Genomic DNA, 23,578 nt, shown 5'->3' with positions numbered 1-23,578 from the left:
GTCTCCAAACAGGCAAACAGGAGGTGCATTGCAGAGAGCCGGTTGCCTTGGTAACAACAACTGAGCTGCATGGATTCCAAGCAGAAGCGCTAGTGAATTCTCAGGGGTGAAGCTAACTACACCTTTAAAGATGAAATGTTGACTCAAAACAACAGCCAAGCCAAATTACAGAATTACATTAGAAGTAACTACAAGATTCACCTTCGCCTTACAAAATCGGTTCTTACACTATAAATAAGAAATAATTTATGGAGGACATCGATATGTCAAGACACAAATTCTTTACATTTGGTGAACGGTTGAAGATATGCACCAATCAACAGCACATAATAATAATTTCTCTGTCTGAATGTTTTATTAAAAGACCTGAAGTTTTCCAAAGCCTCTGATACTGTATGTCCAGTGCAAAGGCATCTGTCAGTGACATGCTTCAAAATCTGATACACTTTAAGCACAGGAAACTTGTGTCTGAATGAGAGGCGGAGAGTCCATCCTACTGTAAAAGAACTGAATTTACCATTAGTTATCTACACCCTTAGATGGAATATACAGAATTTATAAGCATTGTCTGCAGAATGGATTTTTGAAACTAAACAGACCTAAAAGTACTAGAAACTAACACTTTATTTCACAGTGTGCTTGTTACACATTACTTGTACTAGTTTTAACAGTAAAATATGCATAATTTTATCAAACCAACGTTAAATCAAACTCTATAGTAAGTACATGTTATTAATTAAAATGACTCAATACTTAAATGTATAATTAGACTGCAACAAGGACACCTACCAAAACTAATTGGCTACTGAAAGCATAATTAATTAGACAAATCAGACAAAATATTAATAAGTAAGCATGGTATATTTATGAATGTACTTTTAAGTCTGCGAACACAAACGCATATCTTGATATAAAATTAAAATCATTCTTTGATTAAAGTTATTAGTTGGATGTCTGATGCTCGCCTCGTTTACATGCATAAGCAGTCAAAGCCACATGGAAACAGCATTAATAGTGCAAAATCATTTATTGCAAGTTCTCACATATTTTTGTAAAACCCTAACATTAAAGTTTTAACTACACACTCATATTAACGGATTGCTTATTGAACTGTTATATGAAAGCAAGTCTGCTGATGTTCAGTACAACAGCACTCTTACTCATACAGTGTAATGATATTGCTTAAATATACTTCTATTAGCAGAATGAAGAATATAGTGCAGATGAAGATTTAGAAATAGTTCCTCTTTATAATCCACAACCTCTATCCTGTGACCGAGAAACTTCACTGAAGCACCATTTTAACAATGTAGTGTATCAAGAGCAGTCACAGCTGTGGCCCTGTAGGCCTGAGCTGATAAACAGCTTTTGCAGCAATGAGGGTAAAATACAACAGCTCTACTATGATTTAGCCTCTCTCGCTCGTCTCTGTGTGGAAAAGATGATTTATGCCGGGTTCTTTGTCTCCCAGCGCTGCTCTGGATAATATAATGTGGACAGGTTTGTCCTTCTCTGAGATATGATCTTGGTTTTCAGAGGCCAGGTTATGGAGATATGTCCGGAGATGAAAGAAGAGAAGGAAATTATAAGTCAGCTTGTCATGAAAATCTCCATGAATTTATGAAAGTGTGTCTGCGTGGACTGATAGGTTACCTCTACATTCTTAAAAATAAAGGTTCCAATTTATTTATTTATTTTAGTCAATGCCATTAAAGAATCATTTTGGATTTTCCAAAGCACACTTACTGTACAGATACACACACAGGCTCACTGCACGCTAATGAAAAATGAAAGCGGAAATGAAATGCAACTTGTGTCATGAGATGCCCTAATAGCTGTCTCAATATATTTACTCAGTCTGTGTGTCAGATTGAGCCATAAGATACATTAATTACAGGAGGAGAGTCTCCTCAACCGCTCCAGCTGCTAATTTGTGGTCAGGAATGAGCCGCAGAAGATCATTGAGTTACACATAGATTACAAGTTCATGTTACATATATATTATGTTAACATAATTCTGTTAATTTACAGTGGCCCAGTAGTGTATAACACAACAAAATCTCCACAACACAACGCATTGGACTAATTTGTTGTTTTGTGCTAATTCTGCTGTGTTGTGCTAATTTCGTTGCGTTGCGGCTTGTTTCCGTTGCGTTGTGCTAATTTCGTTGTGTTGCAGCTTGTTTCTGTTGTGCTGTGACTTATTTCCATGTGTTGTGCTAATTTCGTTGTGTTGTGGCTTGTTTCCGTTGTGTTGTGACTTGTTTCTGTTTTGTTGTGCTTATTTTGTTGTTGTGGCTTGTTTCCGCTGTGTTGTGACTTGTTTTCTTTGCGTTGTGGCTTGTTTCCATTGCATTGTGCTAATTTCGTTGTGTTGCAGCTCGTTTCTGTTGTGTTGCGGTTTGTTTCCACTGCGTTGTGCTAATTTTGCTGTGTTGCAGCTTGTTTCTGTTGTGTTGCGGTTTGTTTCCATTGCGTTGTGCTAATTTTGTTGTGTTGCAGCTTGTTTCTGTTGTGTTGCGATTTGTTTCCATTGCGTTGTGCTAATTTTGTTGTGTTGCAGCTTGTTTCTGTTGTGTTGCGATTTGTTTCCATTGCGTTGTGCTAATTTTGTTGTGTTGCAGCTTGTTTCTGTTGTGCTGTGACTTATTTCCATGTGTTGTGCTAATTTCGTTGTGTTGTGACTTGTTTCTGTTTTGTTGTGCTAATTTTGTTGTTGTGACTTGTTTTCTTTGCGTTGTGCTAATTTCATTGTGTTGCAGCTTGTTTCTGTTGTGTTGTGCTAATTTCGTAGTGTTGTGGCTTGTTTACGTTGTGTTGTGACTTGTTTCCATTGTTTTGTGCTAATTTCGTTGCGTTGCGGCTCATTTCTGTTGTGTTGTGCACTACTGGGCCACCGTAATAATCACACGTTTATCCAAAGTCACTTGCAATGAATTCTAAAGTTAGGGTTGAGTAAGATTTTTAAAATGATATTGAAATAAATGCTCACCAAGGCTGCATTTATTTGACCAAAACAAAACAATATTGTAAATTATTATTACAAATTAAAATGTTTTTTTATTAAACTTTTAAACTGTACAATTTTAATAATTAATAATTTAATAATTTTAATAATTCCTGTGATGGCAAAGCTGAATTTTCAGCAGCCATTACTCCAGTCTTCAGTGTCACATGATCTTTCAGAAATCTGCCGATTTGCATTTTTCTTGCTATTATTATTATTATTTTTGTAAAAACTGCAATATATATATATATATTCAAGATTCTTTGATAGAAAGTTCAAAAGAACACTATTAATTTGAAATATCATTTTTTTGTGACTTTATTATTGTCTTTACTATCACTTTTTATTTAATTTAATTTAATAAAAGTATTAACTTATTTAAATAAAAATCAATCAATCAATAACAAAAATAATAATAATTTTTTGACCCCAAACTTTTGAACGTTATCTCAAAGTGATTATTCTGTAACATGAACATTGTAATGTAAAGTGTGACCTCCATTGCACACCTTCTTGCCTCCCTTCCTGTGTCCAGGGATTTAAGAGCTTCAGGCCATTTCCAGAGCTTAGATCTGCTGATGACGGATAAGCCTTTAACCTCTCAGATCACTCACACTGGAGGACACAGATGAGAGATGGGAATCTCCATATTTTCCAATGACCTGACTGCTTTTGCCTCACAGCACTGAGCACTTCTGTTGCCTTCATTGTCATTTATTGAATGGCTGGCTTGAAGCTACAGGGGTTAATTAAACTTATTTCAAAAACCTATTTTTGCCGCTAACACTCACATGATGTGCTAATATCTCACTATCTATACCCTCTCTAGCTCTCTGTCCTGTTAGTTACTGCTTTGAGCCAGAATCATTGGTCTTCCTTCCAGATGGGATGGGCGGCAGGACTGGTTTAACGTTGGCACCTGGACGGCCCGGGGAGGAGGGGAGTGTTGGGGAGATCATGTGACCTGAGAAACATCAAACAGATATGCATTATTCAAATAAACTAGAATCGAACATGATCTCATGAGTAGGCCTAGGTATTCAAACAAATTTCTGAATAGATATGTACAACATCTATGTATGGACAGCTTCTAAAATGTAAATGTATTATGTATGTACAAACTAGATGCTAAAATGGCTAACGTATGAACACAGAGAGAAAAATGCTCGTCACCTCTAAGAGAGTCCTGGTCCTGCCCCAACATAGACATATCCAAAGGCTCTATGTTGGGCCCTGACCCAGCATCTGATCCCTGGACCGCTGAGAGCGCCCCTGCTGAGCTCCTCATGGACAGGCCAGAACTGGCACGAGATTCCTCAGAACTGAGACAGAGTGAGGGAAAAGAAGAGAAAGAGAGAGATTAAGAAAGTTACAACATCAAACCAGATTGCTAAACCAGTATTTGGATTATGATCAATGATATGGACATAATAGAAACAATATGTTTATATACTTCACTTTGTGTCTACTTAATACTTCATTTACACAATAATGTAATGTCTCAAATTATCTTCATTTGAGATCTTTTCACAGTAAATACTGATGTAATTTCCAATTTTTAAATTGGTAAATTCGTCAGCATATCATCTATAGTTCATAAATTTTGGGTTGGATTTTTATATTTTTGAAAGAAGCCTCTTCTGTTCACCAAGGCTGCATTTATTTGATCAAAATAACAGTAAAACCATACTATTGTGAAATATTACATTTTAAAATAAATGCTTTCTATTTAAATATATATTATAAATGTAATATTTTAGTCTTCAGAATCAGAATGAGCTTTATTGCCAGGTATGTTTTCACATACGAGGAATTTGTTTTCATGAAGAAAAACTTCAGTGTCACATCCTTCAAAATCATTCTAATATGCTTTTCTAATAACCATTCTAATAATCTTTTGATATTCTAATATCAAACGGTCAGCATTTATTCAAAACATAAATCTTTTGTAACATTATAAATATCTATAATTTCACTTTTGATTAATTTAATGAATCCTTGCTGAATAAAAGCATTATTTTTTTCTTTCAAAAAATTCTTACTGACCCAAACTTTTGAAGAGTAGTCTAATTAATTTGACTGCAAATTTGAATTAACTAACATCCCAACAAAGTTCTTATTATAACACAATCCTCAATTCAGCTGAAAAGAAAATCCAAATAGCAACAACAATATGGAAATGACTCATTCTCTATAGGACTCTAGTTAAAAACACACACATCAGTGCTGAATAAACAAATGTCTCAAGACACCCATTAAAACCGGTTTTAATAAGTTTTGATTGGCATCTTATATTTTTTAGAGAGCTGGCAATGGTCTCTTCACGGATATCCCATCATTCCACGGCCTGCATTTCAATTGATTTCATAAAGAGCACAGTGAAATTCATAACTAGATTGCAAAGTAACAAACTCCAAATGCATATTGCTTTTCCCCAGCGGATGAGAAACAAAAAGTCACTGTTTAACACAATTTGGACTTGCACATTAGTTTTGTCATTTTTTTCCTAGCTAATAAGCAAACGGTGGTGCACCGCGCAGGCCAGGCAGCTCTGTAAGTCTCCCAGGATTCCTCTTAATGAGCTAAATTACAGTGTATTTAAATATCTTGGGGACATGCATATTTCACAGGAGTAGTCTTGTATTTCCTCGCCTGTTTAGAGTCCCCGAGCTCATACACGGGAGAGGCAAATGCACCGATAGTCATAAATCTGCATTTACGTGCTCCAACGCATACATCTTCCAGATGGCCTGGGGCATGTCAGCTACCTGAACGCTTTAACTTTTGAGCTGGGGATGAAAACTTTGATATTTGAGCCTGGATGTCTGTAAAATGGAGATGGAGGTTATAAACATAAAGGGAGAGGCTACAAGATAAAACACGTCCTGGGAAATGATGTACACAAGGAGAGGGCTTTGGGGAAAGGTTAATTGTTTTGCTGCTCTTGGGCCAGAGGTCAGAGGTGAAAATGTCAAGGTGTGTGTGGCATACCTGCTGTCCTCATCGGGGTCAGGAGCGCTGAGGCCAACAGGACGCATTGGGGAGGAAGAGGGGCCGGGTGGGGGCCGGGACTGAGAGGTTAATGATGATGGAGCTGTGGGTGCACTTCTGTGACACACACATAAACAGTATCAGTAAAGCACTATAAACACACACTCACCAGCCTGTGGTGGTGCTTTTTGCTGAGGAGACCAAATTTGGGCATTTTATACAAAAACACAATAGCGTGTTACAAATCTAGGCCATTTAACTGTAGCTATGTAAAACTAAATACAGTAACTAAAAAAGGAATGACTAAATACAGTATTGAATTATCAAAAAACATCATTGAAATTTGTACTGAAATATTAGCAAAAAACATTTCAACTATTTTGAACTATTTCAAGATTTTTTAACAAGTCTCTTATGCAATCAAAATCTCAATTAATCAAAAGTACGGTAAAATAGTAATATTGTGAAATATTATTACATTTTAAAATAGCTGTCATCTGTTTTAACATTTTAAAATGTAATTGATTCCTATGACAGCAAAACTTCAGTGTCTTCAGTGTCACATGATCCTTCAGAAATCATTCTAATATGCTGATTTGATTCAGTTCTTACTTCTATAAACAGTTTTACTGCGTAATATTTTCATCTTTGATGAATAGAAAGTTCAAAAGAACACCATTTATTTGAAATATAAATACTTTGTAATATTATAAATGTCTAATGTCATTTGGGCAACTTAATGCATCCTTGCTTACTTGTCTCCAAACTTTTGAAAAGTAGAGTATACAGTATTTATGCATATTATTTATTCTTATTATTTAACAGCATATTATAGAAGTGGAGTGTTTCATCATTAGCTTTGCAATGTGCTAATGCTTAATTCTCTTGGAATTATTATTTGTGTGGTGTGCTGAGTTGTTGCTTATGAAAAACATTACAAATCAGTCACTTTTGAGGTTGTGTTTGAGTTAGCATGATGGCTTAGAAGGTAACTGCCTATGCAGACACCAAGCCAATGTTCTGGGGTTGGAACAGTGATCTTCTATCTCATTGTCAGTCACAGTCTTTGGGTGATCAAAGTTGCTAAACAGTCAAAGTTATGTTACCTCTGAAACAGCTCGGCATAAGCACCAGGACTCTTCCCGCTTAGAGCTTCTCGAATCAGCAGCTGGCACCTGTGATTGGAAGCCATTTCCTGTGGCGTTCACAGAAATATTGTGCTTGCATGAGTGTGACTGTTCATTTCATCCCTATCTGCTATTCCTGACCATGACAGCTTCTGTGGATTATATCAAGCCAATAATCGTGTAAAAATAACAGAATCTATAACTCTGACTTACTGCAGGGGTCTGCTGAGGGGTCATCTGGGCCTGGATTTTGTTCTGGTAGTTTCTGCTGTAGGAGTCCATGAGGTCAGTGGCCTCTGTCGTGTTGGCTGCCAGTAACTCGCCAGTTGCGTCTACAACAGAGTTGTCGTTAGGGCACTCGGCCATCGTGAACAGATGTCTGCTGTGGCTGCAGCAGTGAAATGCCATAGCCTCACACTGAGTACAACTATTTACAACTATATTCTTTATAATCCTGTCGAAGTGCCCCGCAGACAAAACTGACTTCATGTAAAGGCCCCATGAAATCAAATTGGGAGTTTTGTGGCCCTTAGTCCAAGTGTGTTGTTTTGTAGATGCCAATACAATTTTTGTAAAAACTAAAAAATAAATACATAAAAATAAAGATAAAATAAACAATGGTAATACTTTTCCAGCTATGAAATATCAACACTGAAAAGAACATGGTGCATGTCAAGGGATATCATTGGGTCTTAGTGTATGGCAAAGTGGGACTGTGAAAGCTCACTTGTGGAGGTGTTGTCAGGTGTGACTGAGCTGCTGTCACCTCCTCCTCCATGCTCCTCTAGACCCAGGTACTCCTTCACCAGTTGTTTTAAAGCCTGGTAGGCCTCAGCACGATCATCTGATGAGTACAATAGAAGGGGGGCATTTGAAGGAGCAATTTAGTTTGCATAAAAAACTGAAAATGTCCTGCTCAGGCAGGTAAAGATTTGTTTTATTGTAAGGCTAGAATACACAACACGATATTTGCCCCGATTGAAATCGACACTAGCTGCTGAAATGTCAGAGCCAGATTTGACTTGATAGACTTCATAGAAAATCGTGTAGTATATGATGTTCAGACTCTGATTATTTAACTTCAGACTATGATTCCATCCAGTTGGAGACTATCAAACGTGTTCAACATTTAGTGTATGATAACCAGTTTTTCCTATCTGACTGTTTACAAATTCAGTAAGTGTATGATGCATAGCGTTTTAAAATCTGTCGTGTAGTGTATTCAGGCATTTAGGGTTTTCTTACAATTCACAAAAGGAAATAAAAAGTATATTCCTATAGATATATAGATAGACAGTGTAACTGGCCTTAATGGGTTAATAAAAGTTTGTTACCACAAGGGATAATGTTGTCAAAGAAGCCAGGTAATTCTCTGTTGGTCTTGGAATACAAATCAATACGAGACACAGCTGTTTCCATCTGAGCATTGCTGTAGAATCCTCTTGCTTTCAGAAAGCAGACATAATTATCAACAACAGTGGGGATCAGCAAGACGTAACGGGGCTCAAAATACGAGTTCTTCAAACTATACACTCCCTGTATTGGAGCAAACACACAAAAATGCCCAGTATAATTAACTGCTGTGGCGTTTGACCCAGTTTTGTGCTTGGTCAACATGGTGGAACATGTTTTCTTGATACCATACTGTACCTCTAGTTCCATATGCACACAGCAGGCAAGACCTTCGCGAGCCACACACTCAATAGTTTCCCGCGACAGGCCATACCAATGTCCTCCGTACTGCAACGTCTGGACGAACTGACCCTGACAGTGAGAGAATAAAACTGAAAAAGACACTGTACTGATGCCATAGAGCTCAAATTCTTCTTCTGAATTGGCATCATCATGATGTTCGGCACAGATTCACTGCAGAATGGCCTGAACTCTCGACTTTTGTGCTGCAAGGGAACATCGTTCTTCTCACACAGACAAACATTTGACCCCTGTGCTCAACTGCACCTGGGTCCATTTAGCCGCCGCAACGCCGAAGTCGCTCCCTGTCAAGCTTTTACTCGCACAAAGCAATTCTAAAACACATGTTTTTACATCTCTGGTCAAGATGGTTTTAAAACATCAGTACAAGTCCCAACCATGCTCTAATCCTCTACACTATTTGCTTTAACAGGCCCAGAGAAAAGCACCAAGGAGCGTTCATGTCTGCAGAATGCCGACACACATCTGTGTCGGTGTGATATAGGTAGGGGAGGTTAGTCTGTAAAACTCGACTCTGTCTCTTTCTCTGCTCTGGAGGCATAAGGTTATAATCACACATCAAAAGGCTTCCTTCCAGCCTCTATCAATCAATAACATTGGACTTATATAGCAACACTTAAGAGCTAAACGAGATAGTGGCGGCACAGACTAGGTGTGCACTCTCTCAGAAGCACCTGAGGGGCCTGGGGAAAAAGAGAATCTAGGGTGAATTCTTTCCCCTCTTCACGTTTTTGGCATGTCATTGCTTTTATAGACCAATATGGCCTGGGGAAGTCTATTTCTGCAGATGAATGGGCATAAAACTGTATCACAAAAATCTAAATATGTAGGGTTATGAGTAAAATACTGCCAAAGCGGATCAAAATATGATGGACAGAGAATTACCATTTGAATCAAGTTCTGAAATTCTTCCTCAGTGACAAAGTGATAGTCAGATCCATCCTCTTCCCCATAATAGGGCCCCCTGGTGGTGTGGCAGGCACTAAAACAAACAAATCAGTTAAAGAAACTAGGACTGCACTATTGAAATATATATTGAGATATGGCTTAGTGTGATTATCATATTGCAAAGGCTGCAATTTAGTTAAATAAATATGCTGAGTTTCACTCTGAAAACAATAGCGCATATACAGATATATTTATTTGCAGGCAAACTGCCAAAATAAAAGCTTGATGGTTTAACATTTGCTAATGAAAAAATTAAGACATGTATAGTACTATAAAATGATTATTAATAAACCATTTTACAATATTTTGTTATTTTACACTACAAAATATTTTTGAAATATATTTCTTATTTTATTCAGTACATATATTTAATCATAATATTAATAATAATTATTATTATTTTATAGTCATACTGAATGGGTCAAAAACAGTGGGAATTCAGCCTACGAAAAATCAAGTGAAAAGTTTTCCTGAATCATTAAGCACCAAAAGGATGGTTCACACAAAAAAGTCTTCAGAAAAAGTAAGCTTTTTAAAATGATTTTTATGCTCTATGCAGATGCACATCCCAACAGTTTTAAGGAAATTGCTGTATTTTTTCATATTGCAATACATATTGCAGAAAAACAAAATATTACAATGGCATTTGTTCCTAATAAAGTACACATTTTGAACAAAATGACATCACATAATAATATTTTAGTGACTTTTATAATGCACTCCAAACTGCTACTTACCCATAAGCGAAGTAGTCGCTGAAATCCTGGCACAGCTTATGGGCTAGTTCCCTCTTCCCACAGGCCTGAGGGCCAGTGAGGACCAGCATGGGGTATGGAGCATCCAGACTGGGGAGAGTACTTGGGGAATAAAATGAGAAAATGCATATTAGCTAATGCTGTTTTTGTGAACCGTGCTATTGAACTTCCTGTGAGTTCAACCACGTAGTTTATAACGAACTGGGTGACTTCAAACAGCCTCGCTACACAGCTCCAGATTCATTTTAGTTCAGACCTGAGCGCTGAGTGGTTTGAAGGGCTTTCTGCTTGAAAGAAGTGGCCTTTGTGGACTAGACAGGCTCATAAAACGAAGAGGAAAGCGGATCGAAAAGTCGTACCTGTCAAAAATAACCTGAGGTTGCATGAGCTGGTATACCAAGTGGGTCATGTGATCTCTGGCTGCGATCACCTCCAGAGGAGGGTCGTAGTTGTTCACAGCAGACACCTGAAAATGAAAGACAGGAATGGGACTCACTACTCAACCCTGACATAATCATTCAAATATGTGCTTTGTTTTCCGACAAACTTTCAGAGCTTTCAAGTTACTTTCAAGTTCTATTCAGTTCAGCCCTTGAACATTGAGCTCTTGACTTCAACCAGCCAGCAAATGCTCTTCAGAATGTTTTCTTTTTTGTACAAAAATAGGCTTCCTCCATCTCAAAGCCATAAACAGCACTTCACTTTTTAGAAACAATCACCTTCTCCTCTGCAGTTACAGTGTGTTGATCCAGAATTATGAGGTGCTGAAGGAGGAATATCACAGCTAGTCTATAGTTATCCTGGTCCTGCAAGAAAGTATTTGGCATTAAGTATAAGGTGATGACATTAGGTCCAGTATTGTGGTTCTGAGATGTTTATGGTGCCCTCACCTGCACTGGGTTTCTCAGGAGATTCATTTCTCTCAACAATATCAGGTCATGCAAATGTGCGGCCTCCTTTACCTCACTGATCTGATACACAAAGAACAACAAAGAGAATTATATGTTGAGTGAAATATCGAGCGTGATGCCACATTTACAGAACTTCAACAACTTTCCACTGGGGCAGAACCATCAAAGGGAGATCTGAGTACCTTATTTACCCCAGTTTAACAATTTCATAGTAGTACTTTGAGGGTATATACAGTGGGTACGGAAAGTATTCAGACCCCCTTAAATTAAATGGCTGCAATATAACAAAGAGTGAAAAATTTAAGGGGGTCTGAATACTTTCCGTACCCACTGTATATACAGTACTCGTTTTTTTTTCTGGCAGATTTTAGACTTTTCTTACATTTTAGACCTTTCTAACCATTTTCATTTGGCTAAATTGGTTCATTGTGGTGGTATTGGTGGTACTCCGAGGTATAACTTTAGAGTCATTTGCATAATATAATATGACAAGAATTTGACAGCTCCTTTACCAGATTGCTCTCAAGGTTGATGTTTCCCAGGAGATGGAGGTTCTGGAGACCCGAGAGGTTTTGAATCCGGTTACAGGACAAATCCAGAACCTGCAGGTTGCGTAGAGTCTGGAGATTCTCAATCTTCTGCATCATATTCCCCCTCTTAAAAAAACACACATATAGGCCTATACAACTATCATTTCAATGAGGTAAAGAACAGTAAGTCAAAAGCTCTGCACATGATCTGCAGGGTCATGTGCCATTTCTGTCTGGCTGTGGCTGCGTGATTGACAGGTGAGCTCAGGTTATTTAAAAGGCTGATGGGTAGGGACTGACAGTCGAACATCTGGTAAGAATGTTAGGTTTGAAATCAGGGTGCAATCGTTATGGTTGGGTTCAGGGTTATTATAGTTGACTGGAACTAAAAACCCTAAAAACCGTTTGCTACTTAAAATAAACTGAAATAAAATAGAACAAACTAAAACTATAACAAAATATTAAAAAATTATATAGAAGTTTACAAATCGATAATTAATAAAAATGAAAAAAGCACACAACAAAATGACTAAAACTAAAATAAAATGAAAACGGAAAATTCAAAAATAAAAACCAAGTCTAAGGGCCAGTTTTACTAACAGCTTGCGCCAGCACAAACCGTCTTTTGGCGTTAAAATTGTACTGTCAGGTTTTACTAAAGATGCGCAGTGACGAATTAGCGCTGAAAAGGCGTGGACACAATTATTTTTGCGCCTGACCTTATTGAATATGCATTTTTAGGAGTTTCCCTTTCAGACCTGTTTTTATACAGTCTATGTTTCAGACGCATAAGTTATGGGAGGAGAGTATTATTCAAATGAAACACGCAACGCGTTTTACTAACGTTTGAGCGCGTGGTAGAAGGGAGAGGATTTTTTCCACACGTATTAATTTATTTTGAATGCCAGAAGAACACATTATCCGAACATATCTTTGGCCAAGCCATGTTATTTTTAATTTTCTTCAGGAAATAAACGTACTGTGGCTCCTTTATTCTTTATTTGCGACTATGCTAATTTGTGCTGCACTTGGTATATTGCGTTGGTCGATATGTAAATGAGATGTTGCATTTGTGTTCTTTAATTTGCGGATTGTTAGTAAATCGCCTGCAGAAATTTCCCCTCCCATCGGCGCTGTTTTGGAATTGTGCTCCCGCACTAATTTGCCCTAAATATAAAAAAAAAAAAAACTATAACAATATCTCAGTGATGCTAAAATAACACTTGTCAGGTTCTTGACCCTAATTGGATTCAATACAATTCAGCAAACAAACAAACAACAATAAGGTAAAAACAGCAAATCTTTTAACATTGATGCTTTTTTACACACATTACAACAAAATAAAATAAAGAAAAGAAAGAAAATAAAAAATAAAATAAATAAATTTGTACGCACATTCCACAACACATCAGAGTGTCGAGACTTTGCAGGCATGTTCACGACCCTACAGTAAATGAGAAAAACTCATAGAATTTAAAGGAAAACATCTTAAGCTTAACCAATATTTTTGGCAACTCTGGCAATGAAACGGGTCAAATTGACCCACAACCTAATGTGAGGGCCAGAAAGATTCCAGCTTCCAAAGCCTTGGCCTTATAATAACCCCATGCCTGGTGCAGAACAACAGAGGACGGCAACCACGACGGGCTCTGGAAGCCCCAGAACCAAAGTGTGATGGGTGTGAGCGGAACAGGCTGACAGGCGCACGCTGTTCAGGGTCAGGGGGTGGGGGGATGGACAGGTTCAGCGTGTGGGAGAGTTTTTTTTTTTTTTAACAGGGTCCAGGCTCTCTCACGCCAGCAGCTTGGCCTCGTGGGATGTGGACACCAAAGGACGTGGCGCTGCTGACGATGAAGAATCTCTTTGATAAAGGACGGCATAAACATCCTTCAGCTGAGTGGCAAAGGTCTGGTGGCACGCTGGCCTGCCATATGGTGGGCTTCAACACCAGGCTTTGTTATATTTTCTGAAAAGGCTGGAGCTTAATCATGCATACTGTCTGAAAAATACAGTTAGGGGATGGTTTGGGAAAAAAGAATATCTGTCAGCGATATAAAAACAGTGCCAAAACAAGAGGCTGTAGTGTTGCCCACACGATCACACAGACAGAAAGCGTGGTAACCTTTCTAAAAGTGTAGACACAACAACATCATCTGGAAGAGGATGACAGGTGACGGGGAGATACTATGGGTGAGCAGAAAAATATGTCAACAGGTTTTGCAGGCTGACGTTAATTAATCCAACAGAGACTCATAAACACTTTGAGGAAAGACAGGAAAGACCTCTCATTTCTGCATTCCAGTCTCAAATTAAAATTAAGTGTGATTACATTTATTTATCACCCCATCATGAAGAGACATATTTTCCCAAACAGAAATTAACATTTTATAGTTACATATTCAATACCTGTCCTGCCGTACCACTGTTAATTTCTCACCTCAAAACACACATTAATTCATCTGCAAACCTGCTCATAACAAGTAAATATTTCATTAAAAACGTTCATATTTTATACTTCTCGGCACTTATTAATCATCGGGAAACATTAGCTGTGTTAAATGGGTGTTGCTGTTATAAATGGTGAGTGTGTGTTTGTGTTTAGTACCAGGCAGAGCTTTCTGAGAGGCAGATGGTCCAGACCCCTAATGCGTGAGATGTTGTTATGGGCCAGGCTGAGGTGTGAGAGCCTTTTGCACTTTTCCATCCCCCTGATGTCACTAAATGAATTATCTGAACAGCAAGGCACAGTCAAAGAATGTTTCATACACTTGTTTTTAACAAATCAATAGTTTAAAGTCCACATGAATCAGCCAAGTTACTTTTATTAGATACCCTTAGCTATTAAAATTCTGGTAATTTTCTTTTTGGTTGATGTCACCGATCCCTATTTTTTGGTATGTGACACCCACTTTTCCCGCTCCAATCGATTCCCAAAATCAATGGTGCGTTCCATTTGTACGGAAGTCTGAAATTCTAAGTTGCCAGTAGGTCACACTTTAGTTTGGGGACCAATTCTCACTATTAACTAACTATGAACTATTACTTGCCTCAATAAACTCCTAATTTGATCAATAGTTAGTAAGATAGTGCAGTCAACTCAGATGTGATATCATTCCCAGCTCTGACATCCAACTTCTGAGGTAAATATTTTTTTCAGTTTGAATAGCCTGTTTTACTTGGAAATATAATAATGAAGTAAAATGAGTTGCGAACGATGTGTCATGCTTTGTAATCTTCGAAAGGATACAGTCAAGAATCAGCTTGGTCAAAGAGGAATATGCAGAAAGATCCTTCATTACTGACATCTGGTTGTGTGAGAAATTTACCTCCTGCAGTAAAAAAAAAGAGAAATGGACAGTATGTGAAAGGCAAACATCAGTAAAAACACCCAAAAAGAAAAAATGACGGGAAGAAAATTTTGAATCTTTTAAATTACAATAACCCTCATTAAATGAGTAAAATTAATATATTTTTTGTTTTTATGTAAAAAGGTAAAACACATCTAGCTTTAATTAACAGTAAAACATCTCTGAGACCCAATGAAGTTCATTTTTCATTCACTCTTGCATAAGATTTGAACCTCACATGACATCACATTATCCCCTCTGTAGTGAATTGAATCACCTTGAGATTTTTTGGCGGCTGGAATCCAAAGAAATCGGTGAGTTGGTTGTGGGAAGCATCCAGTATGATGAGGTGTGGCATGTGACTCACGCAGGATAGATCTACCAGTCACAAAACATTAGGCAGGAGAAAGATGGATGACAAGCATCTGCACAGTTGAGATTATTTATCCCGCTACCAAGCAACCATGAAGGGCACGGATGAAAAAAAAATATCTAGCAAATTTCATTTCACCATATAGTTTTCTTGTAACACAAACATTAAACTGGTGTAAACCTACCTTTGATTTTATTGTAGGGAAGCTCTAGCTTTTGTAGATAGATGTAATTGCATAAAATGGAGACATTTTTCAAGTCTCGCCCCTGTGGCCAAACACAATCAGAAATTCAGTTAAGGTGCCAATAAAATGTCATCCGGTAAAACCCTGAAACTAGAGGAGAGTATGACGCATTAAAAAAAGATGTAAACTAATTTGGAGGCCACTTCTGTCTCTCTCTCTCCAGCGAAGTCATGCAACTAAACAATATCAGCGGTTTCCGGAAACATATATTAATATTCTACCCCCAAGCTCTGTCGTGTAAGCCTGGGAAATTTTATATGGAAAATATCAATTGTTGCATATAGTAATGTAACAGTCTCAGTGTGTGTGTGTGTGTGTGTGTGTGTGTGTGTGGATCACACTGTGGGGAGCAAAGGTTCCCAACAAGGCCAGTAAATCCACTCACATTGTGGGGACCAGCCGATAGAAATTAGCTTAATAAACATACTAAATAATGTCTTAACCCATTAAACAGTCAAAACAGCTAGTGACTGTATATGCTTTATGCCTATCAAAAAACTATCAAAAACTTCTCTGTTGTTTAATAAAATATAAATTAATATTTTTTTACTATCCGGCATTTGAGGGGAAAAGGGGAGTAATAAAAAAATGCAATCTGTCATTTTATTATTTGAATTCAGCTACTATTCAAAATGTTGCTCTAATGTTATAACAAATGTAACAATAGGATTATATCACTTGCTCACCAATGGAGTGAATGGGTGCCATCAGAATGAGAATCCAAACAGCAGATAAAAAACATCACAATAATCCACACAACTCCAGTCCATTAATTAACATATTGTGAAATGAAAAGCTGCGTGTTTGTAATAAACAAATCCATTATTATCAGCTTTTTATCAGCTGTTTGGACTCTCATTCTGATGGCACCCATTCACTGCAGAGGATCTGCTGGTTAGCAAGTGATGCAATGTTAAATTTCTCCAAATATAAACAAACTCATCTACATCTTGGATGTAAACTTACAGCAAATGTTTATTTTTGGGTGAACTTTTTAATCTTTAAATTATAATTATAGGTACAGTACCAAATATGGTCACGTGACTGTTTATAAAAGCCAAAATATACACATGAAATCAAGACAGCCTGATCTTTCATTTACACCTGATTTTAGACTATTTAAACTCAAAAGGACATTTTGATCAAATGGGTTAATGAATATTTAAAATGCACAAAGCTTTGTGTGAGGGTTTTGTTTAATGGATAGAAAACATGAAATCAACATAAAAACAATACAAGTCAATAGAAATCCCACAATAACACGAAAACAAATATAAATGTGTTCGTGGATCACTCACTGGCACAGAGAGGCATAGGTAAGTGTGCTGGAGTCCGGTAGCTGACTGTCCCAGGATGGACAGGCATTTAAACACGTCCTCCTCCGTTAATTCACCATCATTCTTCGTTTCATACAAAGAATAAAGTACGGAAACCACAATGGTTTAAATGTTGGATACACTGAGTGAAGTGTCTAAGAAAGCTATACCATATTATGAGTAAATAGTCATGTTTGAGGGCTGTTAAAGTTACCTCCATTGTTGTTGTGTGTATTGACTGTGCCATCTCTCTTCTTCTGCTGCTGTGGTGGTCTCCAGAGAGCAGCGCTTATTACTGGAGAAAGGGAGGAATCTGACATGTCCAGCTTAACACAAACGCCAAAGATTGATTATTTGATGCTATTAATTACAAAAACATATTTTTTCCCTACTAGACGCTAGTAAAAGACGACTTTCTGCGAGAAGCTAAAATAACCTGTAGTTGCACGTGCATCATCGGTTGCCTGGTAACCAAACGTAAACTAAAGTTGCGCAAGCGTTGTGCGCACGCGCATGACTGGAACATTTGATTTTACTTTAACATTATTTAAACACTATGCTTTGGCAATACATTGTAACAACTGTCATGCCAATAAAGCACACTGAAGTGAATTGAAACGCTACGATTCACTTATAGTTAGCAGCTAAGCTAAGCCAAAATGACCAAGTTCTTTTCAAACAATGTTAATACAGATGTTCTCCCTGTATTGTTGACAGCACATTCATCAAGTGAAACATAGTGAACAAAGTTCTAAAGTTAAATAAAAATAAACAGATAATCTCTTCAGGCAAGCCAGTACAAATAAGATTGATAGTAAAAACGGGTTCCAAAGCTTGTTTCTGTTATATTCATTTATTTTCATTTTGACATTACCATTGGCAAAATTCACTTCGAATCCAGTAGGTTCAGAGGCTCCTCAGGACTTTACAAGCATGTACATGAACATCTCAAATGTTATTAATAGGTAAACACAAAATACATACTAAAAATACACAAAAACAAAGGCATGAAATAGTGTTGCTCTGACATACTTGGCGCAAACAACAACAGATTGTGTTACAGTAATGTCTAAATGAATTATAGTTGCATGGTATAATGCTAACAGGAGTGCTTGAGCCAGTCACTTCATTTAAATAACATCGAGGACCCTGATAATGGCTTAAACACACAAATCCACACACTTCTGTCCTTGCCTGTATCCGTTTAGTAAGCTCCTCTTACTACAGTAGATACATTATAAGGCAGACATGACATTTTTAATGTCTAACCACTGCTCCAACACATCTTCAACATTCACACGCAATTCTGATGTGCTAAGAATATGAAAGATCGTCGCTGTTTTTCTCTCTGTGGCAACCTGGTGGCAATTATTGATTCGAGTGGTTGAGTCATTTTGATGGATTGCTCGGGTGGCTTCCTGCTTAACGCCTGTGTACTGTATCGATGGCTCTCTCTCTTGCTCTATTCTTCATAATTAATGAACTAAAAATAGCCTAGAACAGAGCATGAGTGATCTGTGGGGTTTGGTGTCTGTTTGAACAAGGAATAAGAGGTTCAGATTCAAATGAAAGCAGACACAGTCGAAGGGCAGATATTGCAATATATCAACATCAAGGCTTAGAAACTCATTTCTTTACCTGATTAAACAACCAGGAATAATAGTGATGTCATAATGGCATCATGACATCACAATCAATGACTGTCATAATTAACAAAAACATGCACACGCAATTATAGCTGCAACAAGTAGGGAGAAATTTAAACTGAATGGGGTTAGCGATTCCTATTTCCTCTTAAGCAAAAAGAACAAATCAACAAGCGGCAGGCGAGCTGTTTTTTTTTTCCCCTGGCGTTCTAATCTGGCATCTGTTATTCCAGGCACAGGCTGTGGGCCGGGCAGAGAGAGACGGCGTGCAGGAAGATTTTATAATTGAGAGCAGAGGTTTGATAAAGTAAGAAAATGAGACGAAAATGTCCCCAAGCCACAATGAGAGAATCCGTCCTCTCGCTCTGAAAGGTGTGGCCTGGTTTAACCAGAAAAGATACAAGGGATTCATTTATTAGAACATGTCTGTGTGTGCATTTGTGTGTGCAAAGCCCTGCTCAGAAATGTATCTTACAAAGCAAGGAAATGAAATGAAGCCACTTTAATGTTTGCTTGAAAGTGTGACTTGACTCAAAGCTTGTGACAGTAACGATTGGCAGTAACGTGGACCCTTTCAGAGCGTTAGTAGATATAGTTTAAATGTGTGTGTCTAGACTGTAGTGATCTTCTTATCCTTGGTAGCCTGTTTAATGGCAGCCTGTTCGCATATGATCTCTTTGAGGCGCTGCAGCCGCATGTTCTGCACGGTCAGGTCTCCCACGCCTGTCTGGCTGCGGTGGAGGAGACTCAAAGCATTGATGTAGTCCAGTTCTGTGTAACGCACCCCTTGATCAACCACCAGGTTTAGCAGCTCGTCGGCTGTATTATACAGCATCTCATAGTACTGCCTGCAGAGAAAGACACAGAGAGAAAGAATAAAAGAGTTGCTGTTATTCCGAGGGTGCCATTCAAGGTTGTGAAAGTGTTGCTGAACTTATCATAAAATATACTGTTGCTTAAAATAATTAAATATATAAAATTATATTTATATAATTTAAGCAACTTATATAATTATAAAATATATATATATAAACTTTATTTTTAGCAAAATATTATATTTTATTATATTAAATGTCAAAAATATACTTATAATTGTCTTTAAAAAGCACTACAATGTGTAATGTAATTTAAAATATTAATTTGGAAAATTAACTACATTTTACAGCTATATATTGTATTTATATAATTTCAAACAACACACATATATACACACACACAGACATAGACACTCACACTCACACACACACACACACACAAACACACACACATATATTAAATGTCAAAAATGTCAAAAATATTTAATATTTGACAATATTAAATGTCAAAAATATACTGTGAAATATACTTATAATTGTTATTAACCACTGGTTCCTTTAAAAAACACTGCAGTGTCATTTAGAATATTAATTTGCAAAAATAACTACATCTTACAGCTACAACTCTGTAAGAGCAATATAAATTATAAAACAATTTTACCTGAAATAATTGCATAAGGTCTAAAACATTTAAATGTATTATATTCAATCCATTTCAACACCTGAAATGATCATTTAATACAATTAAATTATAAAAATATCATTCTGAAAGTAAAGTAAAAGTAAAGGATATAAAAACCAGTACTACAAAATATTATTAGTAAAATAAGTATTTTTGTCAAAAAATTTTAAGTATGTTAATTTCCATAAAAGAACACACATATAGAATTAACAACATAAATAATTAATAAATAAAACATAATGCAACAAAATGAAAGTTCTGTCAAAAGAGCTGAAACTCTCTCACACTGGCCTTATTGTACCTTATTGTGATGCTATGCATTCACAAAACTTGTTGAGAACATCAAACCATTTTTCCATGACCCCTTTGGCCCAAACATGCCAATGGAATGGGACAACATGCATTAAACATTAGACATATAGTTCAAGGAGACCACTTACACATGAGTATGCATACACACACCCACACAAAGGGCTTACAACTTCTATTTCTGCAGCAGAGGCACATTTGTAACAGGGGTGATAAGAGCTGAATGTGTTTTGACCCCATCAGAGCAGACGACTCCTCCGAATCTCTCTCATGCAGCATTACTCAGGCACACAGAAAAGGCCTTAGCCAGCAGGACTCTCTCTAACTCCCCTATCAAGCTGGCACACTCCTCCAGGTGCTCAGAGACTTCTGGCTGCACTCGAAATGAGCCGAAGAGCCCATTCTACACAACCTCTCGCTTTAAAGGTGCTCCGTACAGAGCAAACACTGGCAGAAATGGCCCATTTTCACGATGAAGCACATGTAAATTTTAAAGACATGCCAGACATCATAAAGGCCTCAGGTTATGAACTTCTGGAGATATTAAACTTCTGGAGAACCATGGAGATGCATCATGGCTGTGATTTCTACTATAATACAAAGATATTCTACTGAAACAGTTATATGGTTATATGGTGCATAATTTGGTGCTTAGCATATGTAATTAAACTCCAATAATTAAAAAAAAAAATGTCTGACTCGTATATAATGGATATCTACACTATAATTTTTTTCTCCAAAGTTCTTTTTTGTTTCTATTTGTGAAATTTAATGGCAATTTCTAAGTACAAAATACTTTCAAGCCATTTTTTGTCAGTGTTAGACGACACAATTAACAAAAATCCAAATCGAAATTAACAACAAAAGGAGATACCAGTGTCGTATCTATACTGCAAAAATGATTCAACGTTGTAAATGAAACAAAGATTAGTTTGAACAATAAATTGTTTCAGTCTTTCTACTTTAAAATTTCACATTAAATGTCACATTTCTTTGTAATGAATTGCGCAATTTACTAGCAATTTCTGAATGAAAAATTTTTCTACACCAATTTATTTTTCAGTGTAGAGATTTGGAAGTGGGCTTTTTTTACTTAAACCAATTGTAAACACCTAGAAGCCATCCAGAAAACCTAGCAAGATGCTAAAACCACTCAGCAACACCTAAGCAACTGTATAGCAATGCCTTTGCAAGCAACCACAACATCCTAGTAACTGTAACACAGCTCAAAATAAAAAAAAATCTATAGGCCAACTTTACAGTCTAAGGCCAATTTTACGGTGGATGCTGTTTTAAAAAACTTCAGCAATACTTTACTCCATTTCTTGAAGATTAGCAGGGAAATGTAATGGAAACCAAACAGACGATCAGTCCACTGGCTGGAAATGGAGCACTAAATGAAAGACAGAAACACACGCTCAAACATCTCAGAGATCTGCTGTCTTCTACTAAACCTTCTTGGTGAAGAAGATTTTGGAAATAACGTACTTAAGTTCTCGGAAATAATGGTGTTGCCCTTGCGCCTCTAAAATGCTGAGCTCTAATGCTGCAGATTAACACTAACATGAAAAATCAAGTGATCACAGCATATTCAGCCAGTAGAAAAATACAGATTCAACCCATAAGACGCTGAAAAGCTTGCCAAAAAGTGTGAATGTGAGCACAAGTGCACCTGCAGGACAGAGAGAGGGCAGTTCCATTAACCCCCATTCATCTCTGACACTGAAAAAACACAGCCATTTATAACAGTCCTGACAGTCCAGTGTCCCAGTAACCCTTCCTGTGCCTGCGTTAATCCACCAGACCTGGGCTGTCTGCTCATTAGAGCTCAAAACAGGACAGTCTCATATACAGCACTTCGTTTGACATCAAACAGCTTTGTTTTCCTAGCACAAAATATTTAAAGAAAATCCAAACTTAAGTGTTTAAATAGATAGTATGCTAAAAATGTAATTTTATCAGTATGAACACTTTCTTCCATGGAACACAAACGATTTTCTAAAGAATATCCTAACAACTCTTACATAATAATATAATAAAAGTGAATATATAAGTGTTGTTCTATTAATATTTACTTTACAGTATTTATTAATATTTTGAATTAGCTTATATTTTTATATTTCAGGTTTTAATTAGAATTTTATTTTAGTGTAGTTTAGTTTTTGCAATTTTGTCGTGCTTTTGACATTTTTATTCGTTCTTGATTTTATTTTTGTTTCCATTTATTTAATTATTCTATTTGGCTTTAATTGATTTTATTTTTAAAATTTTATTTATATTTTAGTAGTTTTAGTACTTTAACTAATTTTATGTCAGTTAGTTGCCAAGGCAAGATTTCTAATTGTCAATTTTTGAAAATAAAATGCTATTTCAGCTTTATTTTAAAGGGGTCATATAATGTTGCTAAAAAGAACATTATTTTGTGTATTTGGTGGAACGACACGAGGGTGAGTAATTAATGACAGAATTTTCATTTTGGGGTGAACTAACCCTTTAAATGCCATAATACTGGATGATATACACATATTTTAACAAAAAAAGGTGCAGGAAAAGTATACTAATGTTATGATGATATTGCCAATCATGCATTTTTCTCAAGTGCCAAACTCCCAATAACAATTTGAAAAACCTGTACTTAAAGGGGTCATATGATGTTGCTAAAAAGAACATTATTTTGTGTATTTGGTGTAATGAAATGTGTTTATGCAGTTTAAGGTTCAAAAAACACATTATTTTCCACATACTGTACATTATTGTTTCTCCTCTATGTCCCACCTTTCTGAAACGCGTCGATTTTTACAAAGCTCATCGGTGTGCTGTGATTGGCCAGCTATCCAGTGTGTTGTGATTGGCCAGCTACCCAG

At 36.9% G+C, this 23,578-nt stretch overlaps 2 protein-coding genes across 2 annotated transcripts in view; both read right to left on the bottom strand.

The window, feature by feature from the left end:
* Positions 1–3,788: 3,788 nt before the first annotated feature.
* On the bottom strand, positions 3,789–17,482 carry LOC107676907 (leucine-rich repeat and guanylate kinase domain-containing protein-like). Its single transcript, XM_016471644.1, has 20 exons — positions 17,477–17,482; positions 17,245–17,358; positions 15,887–15,968; positions 15,607–15,707; positions 15,230–15,311; positions 14,588–14,712; positions 11,965–12,108; positions 11,432–11,512; positions 11,261–11,347; positions 10,901–11,007; positions 10,524–10,643; positions 9,724–9,820; positions 8,776–8,889; positions 8,460–8,661; positions 7,853–7,969; positions 7,339–7,457; positions 7,105–7,193; positions 5,999–6,115; positions 4,160–4,329; positions 3,789–3,971 (listed from the first exon to the last, which is right to left on the bottom strand). Exons 1-20 carry the CDS (start codon positions 17,480–17,482, stop codon positions 3,853–3,855), a joined length of 2,193 nt encoding a protein of 730 aa, XP_016327130.1. The 3' UTR covers positions 3,789–3,852.
* Positions 17,483–18,126: 644 nt separating this feature from the next.
* The window catches only part of LOC107676929 (exocyst complex component 4-like), a 143,094-nt gene continuing 137,642 nt past the window's right edge, over positions 18,127–23,578 (bottom strand). Inside the window, exon 18 of the mRNA XM_016471670.1 lies at positions 18,127–19,756. Coding sequence (XP_016327156.1) covers positions 19,519–19,756 — 238 coding nt within the window. The 3' untranslated portion in view covers positions 18,127–19,518. The remainder of the gene's footprint in view (positions 19,757–23,578) is intronic.

Source organism: Sinocyclocheilus anshuiensis, unplaced genomic scaffold (genome assembly GCF_001515605.1).
Source record: "Sinocyclocheilus anshuiensis isolate Anshui unplaced genomic scaffold, SAMN03320099.WGS_v1.1 scaffold380, whole genome shotgun sequence".
In the NCBI taxonomy this organism is placed as follows: Eukaryota; Metazoa; Chordata; class Actinopteri; order Cypriniformes; family Cyprinidae; genus Sinocyclocheilus; species Sinocyclocheilus anshuiensis.
This window is presented reverse-complemented; position numbering and strand designations above follow the sequence as displayed.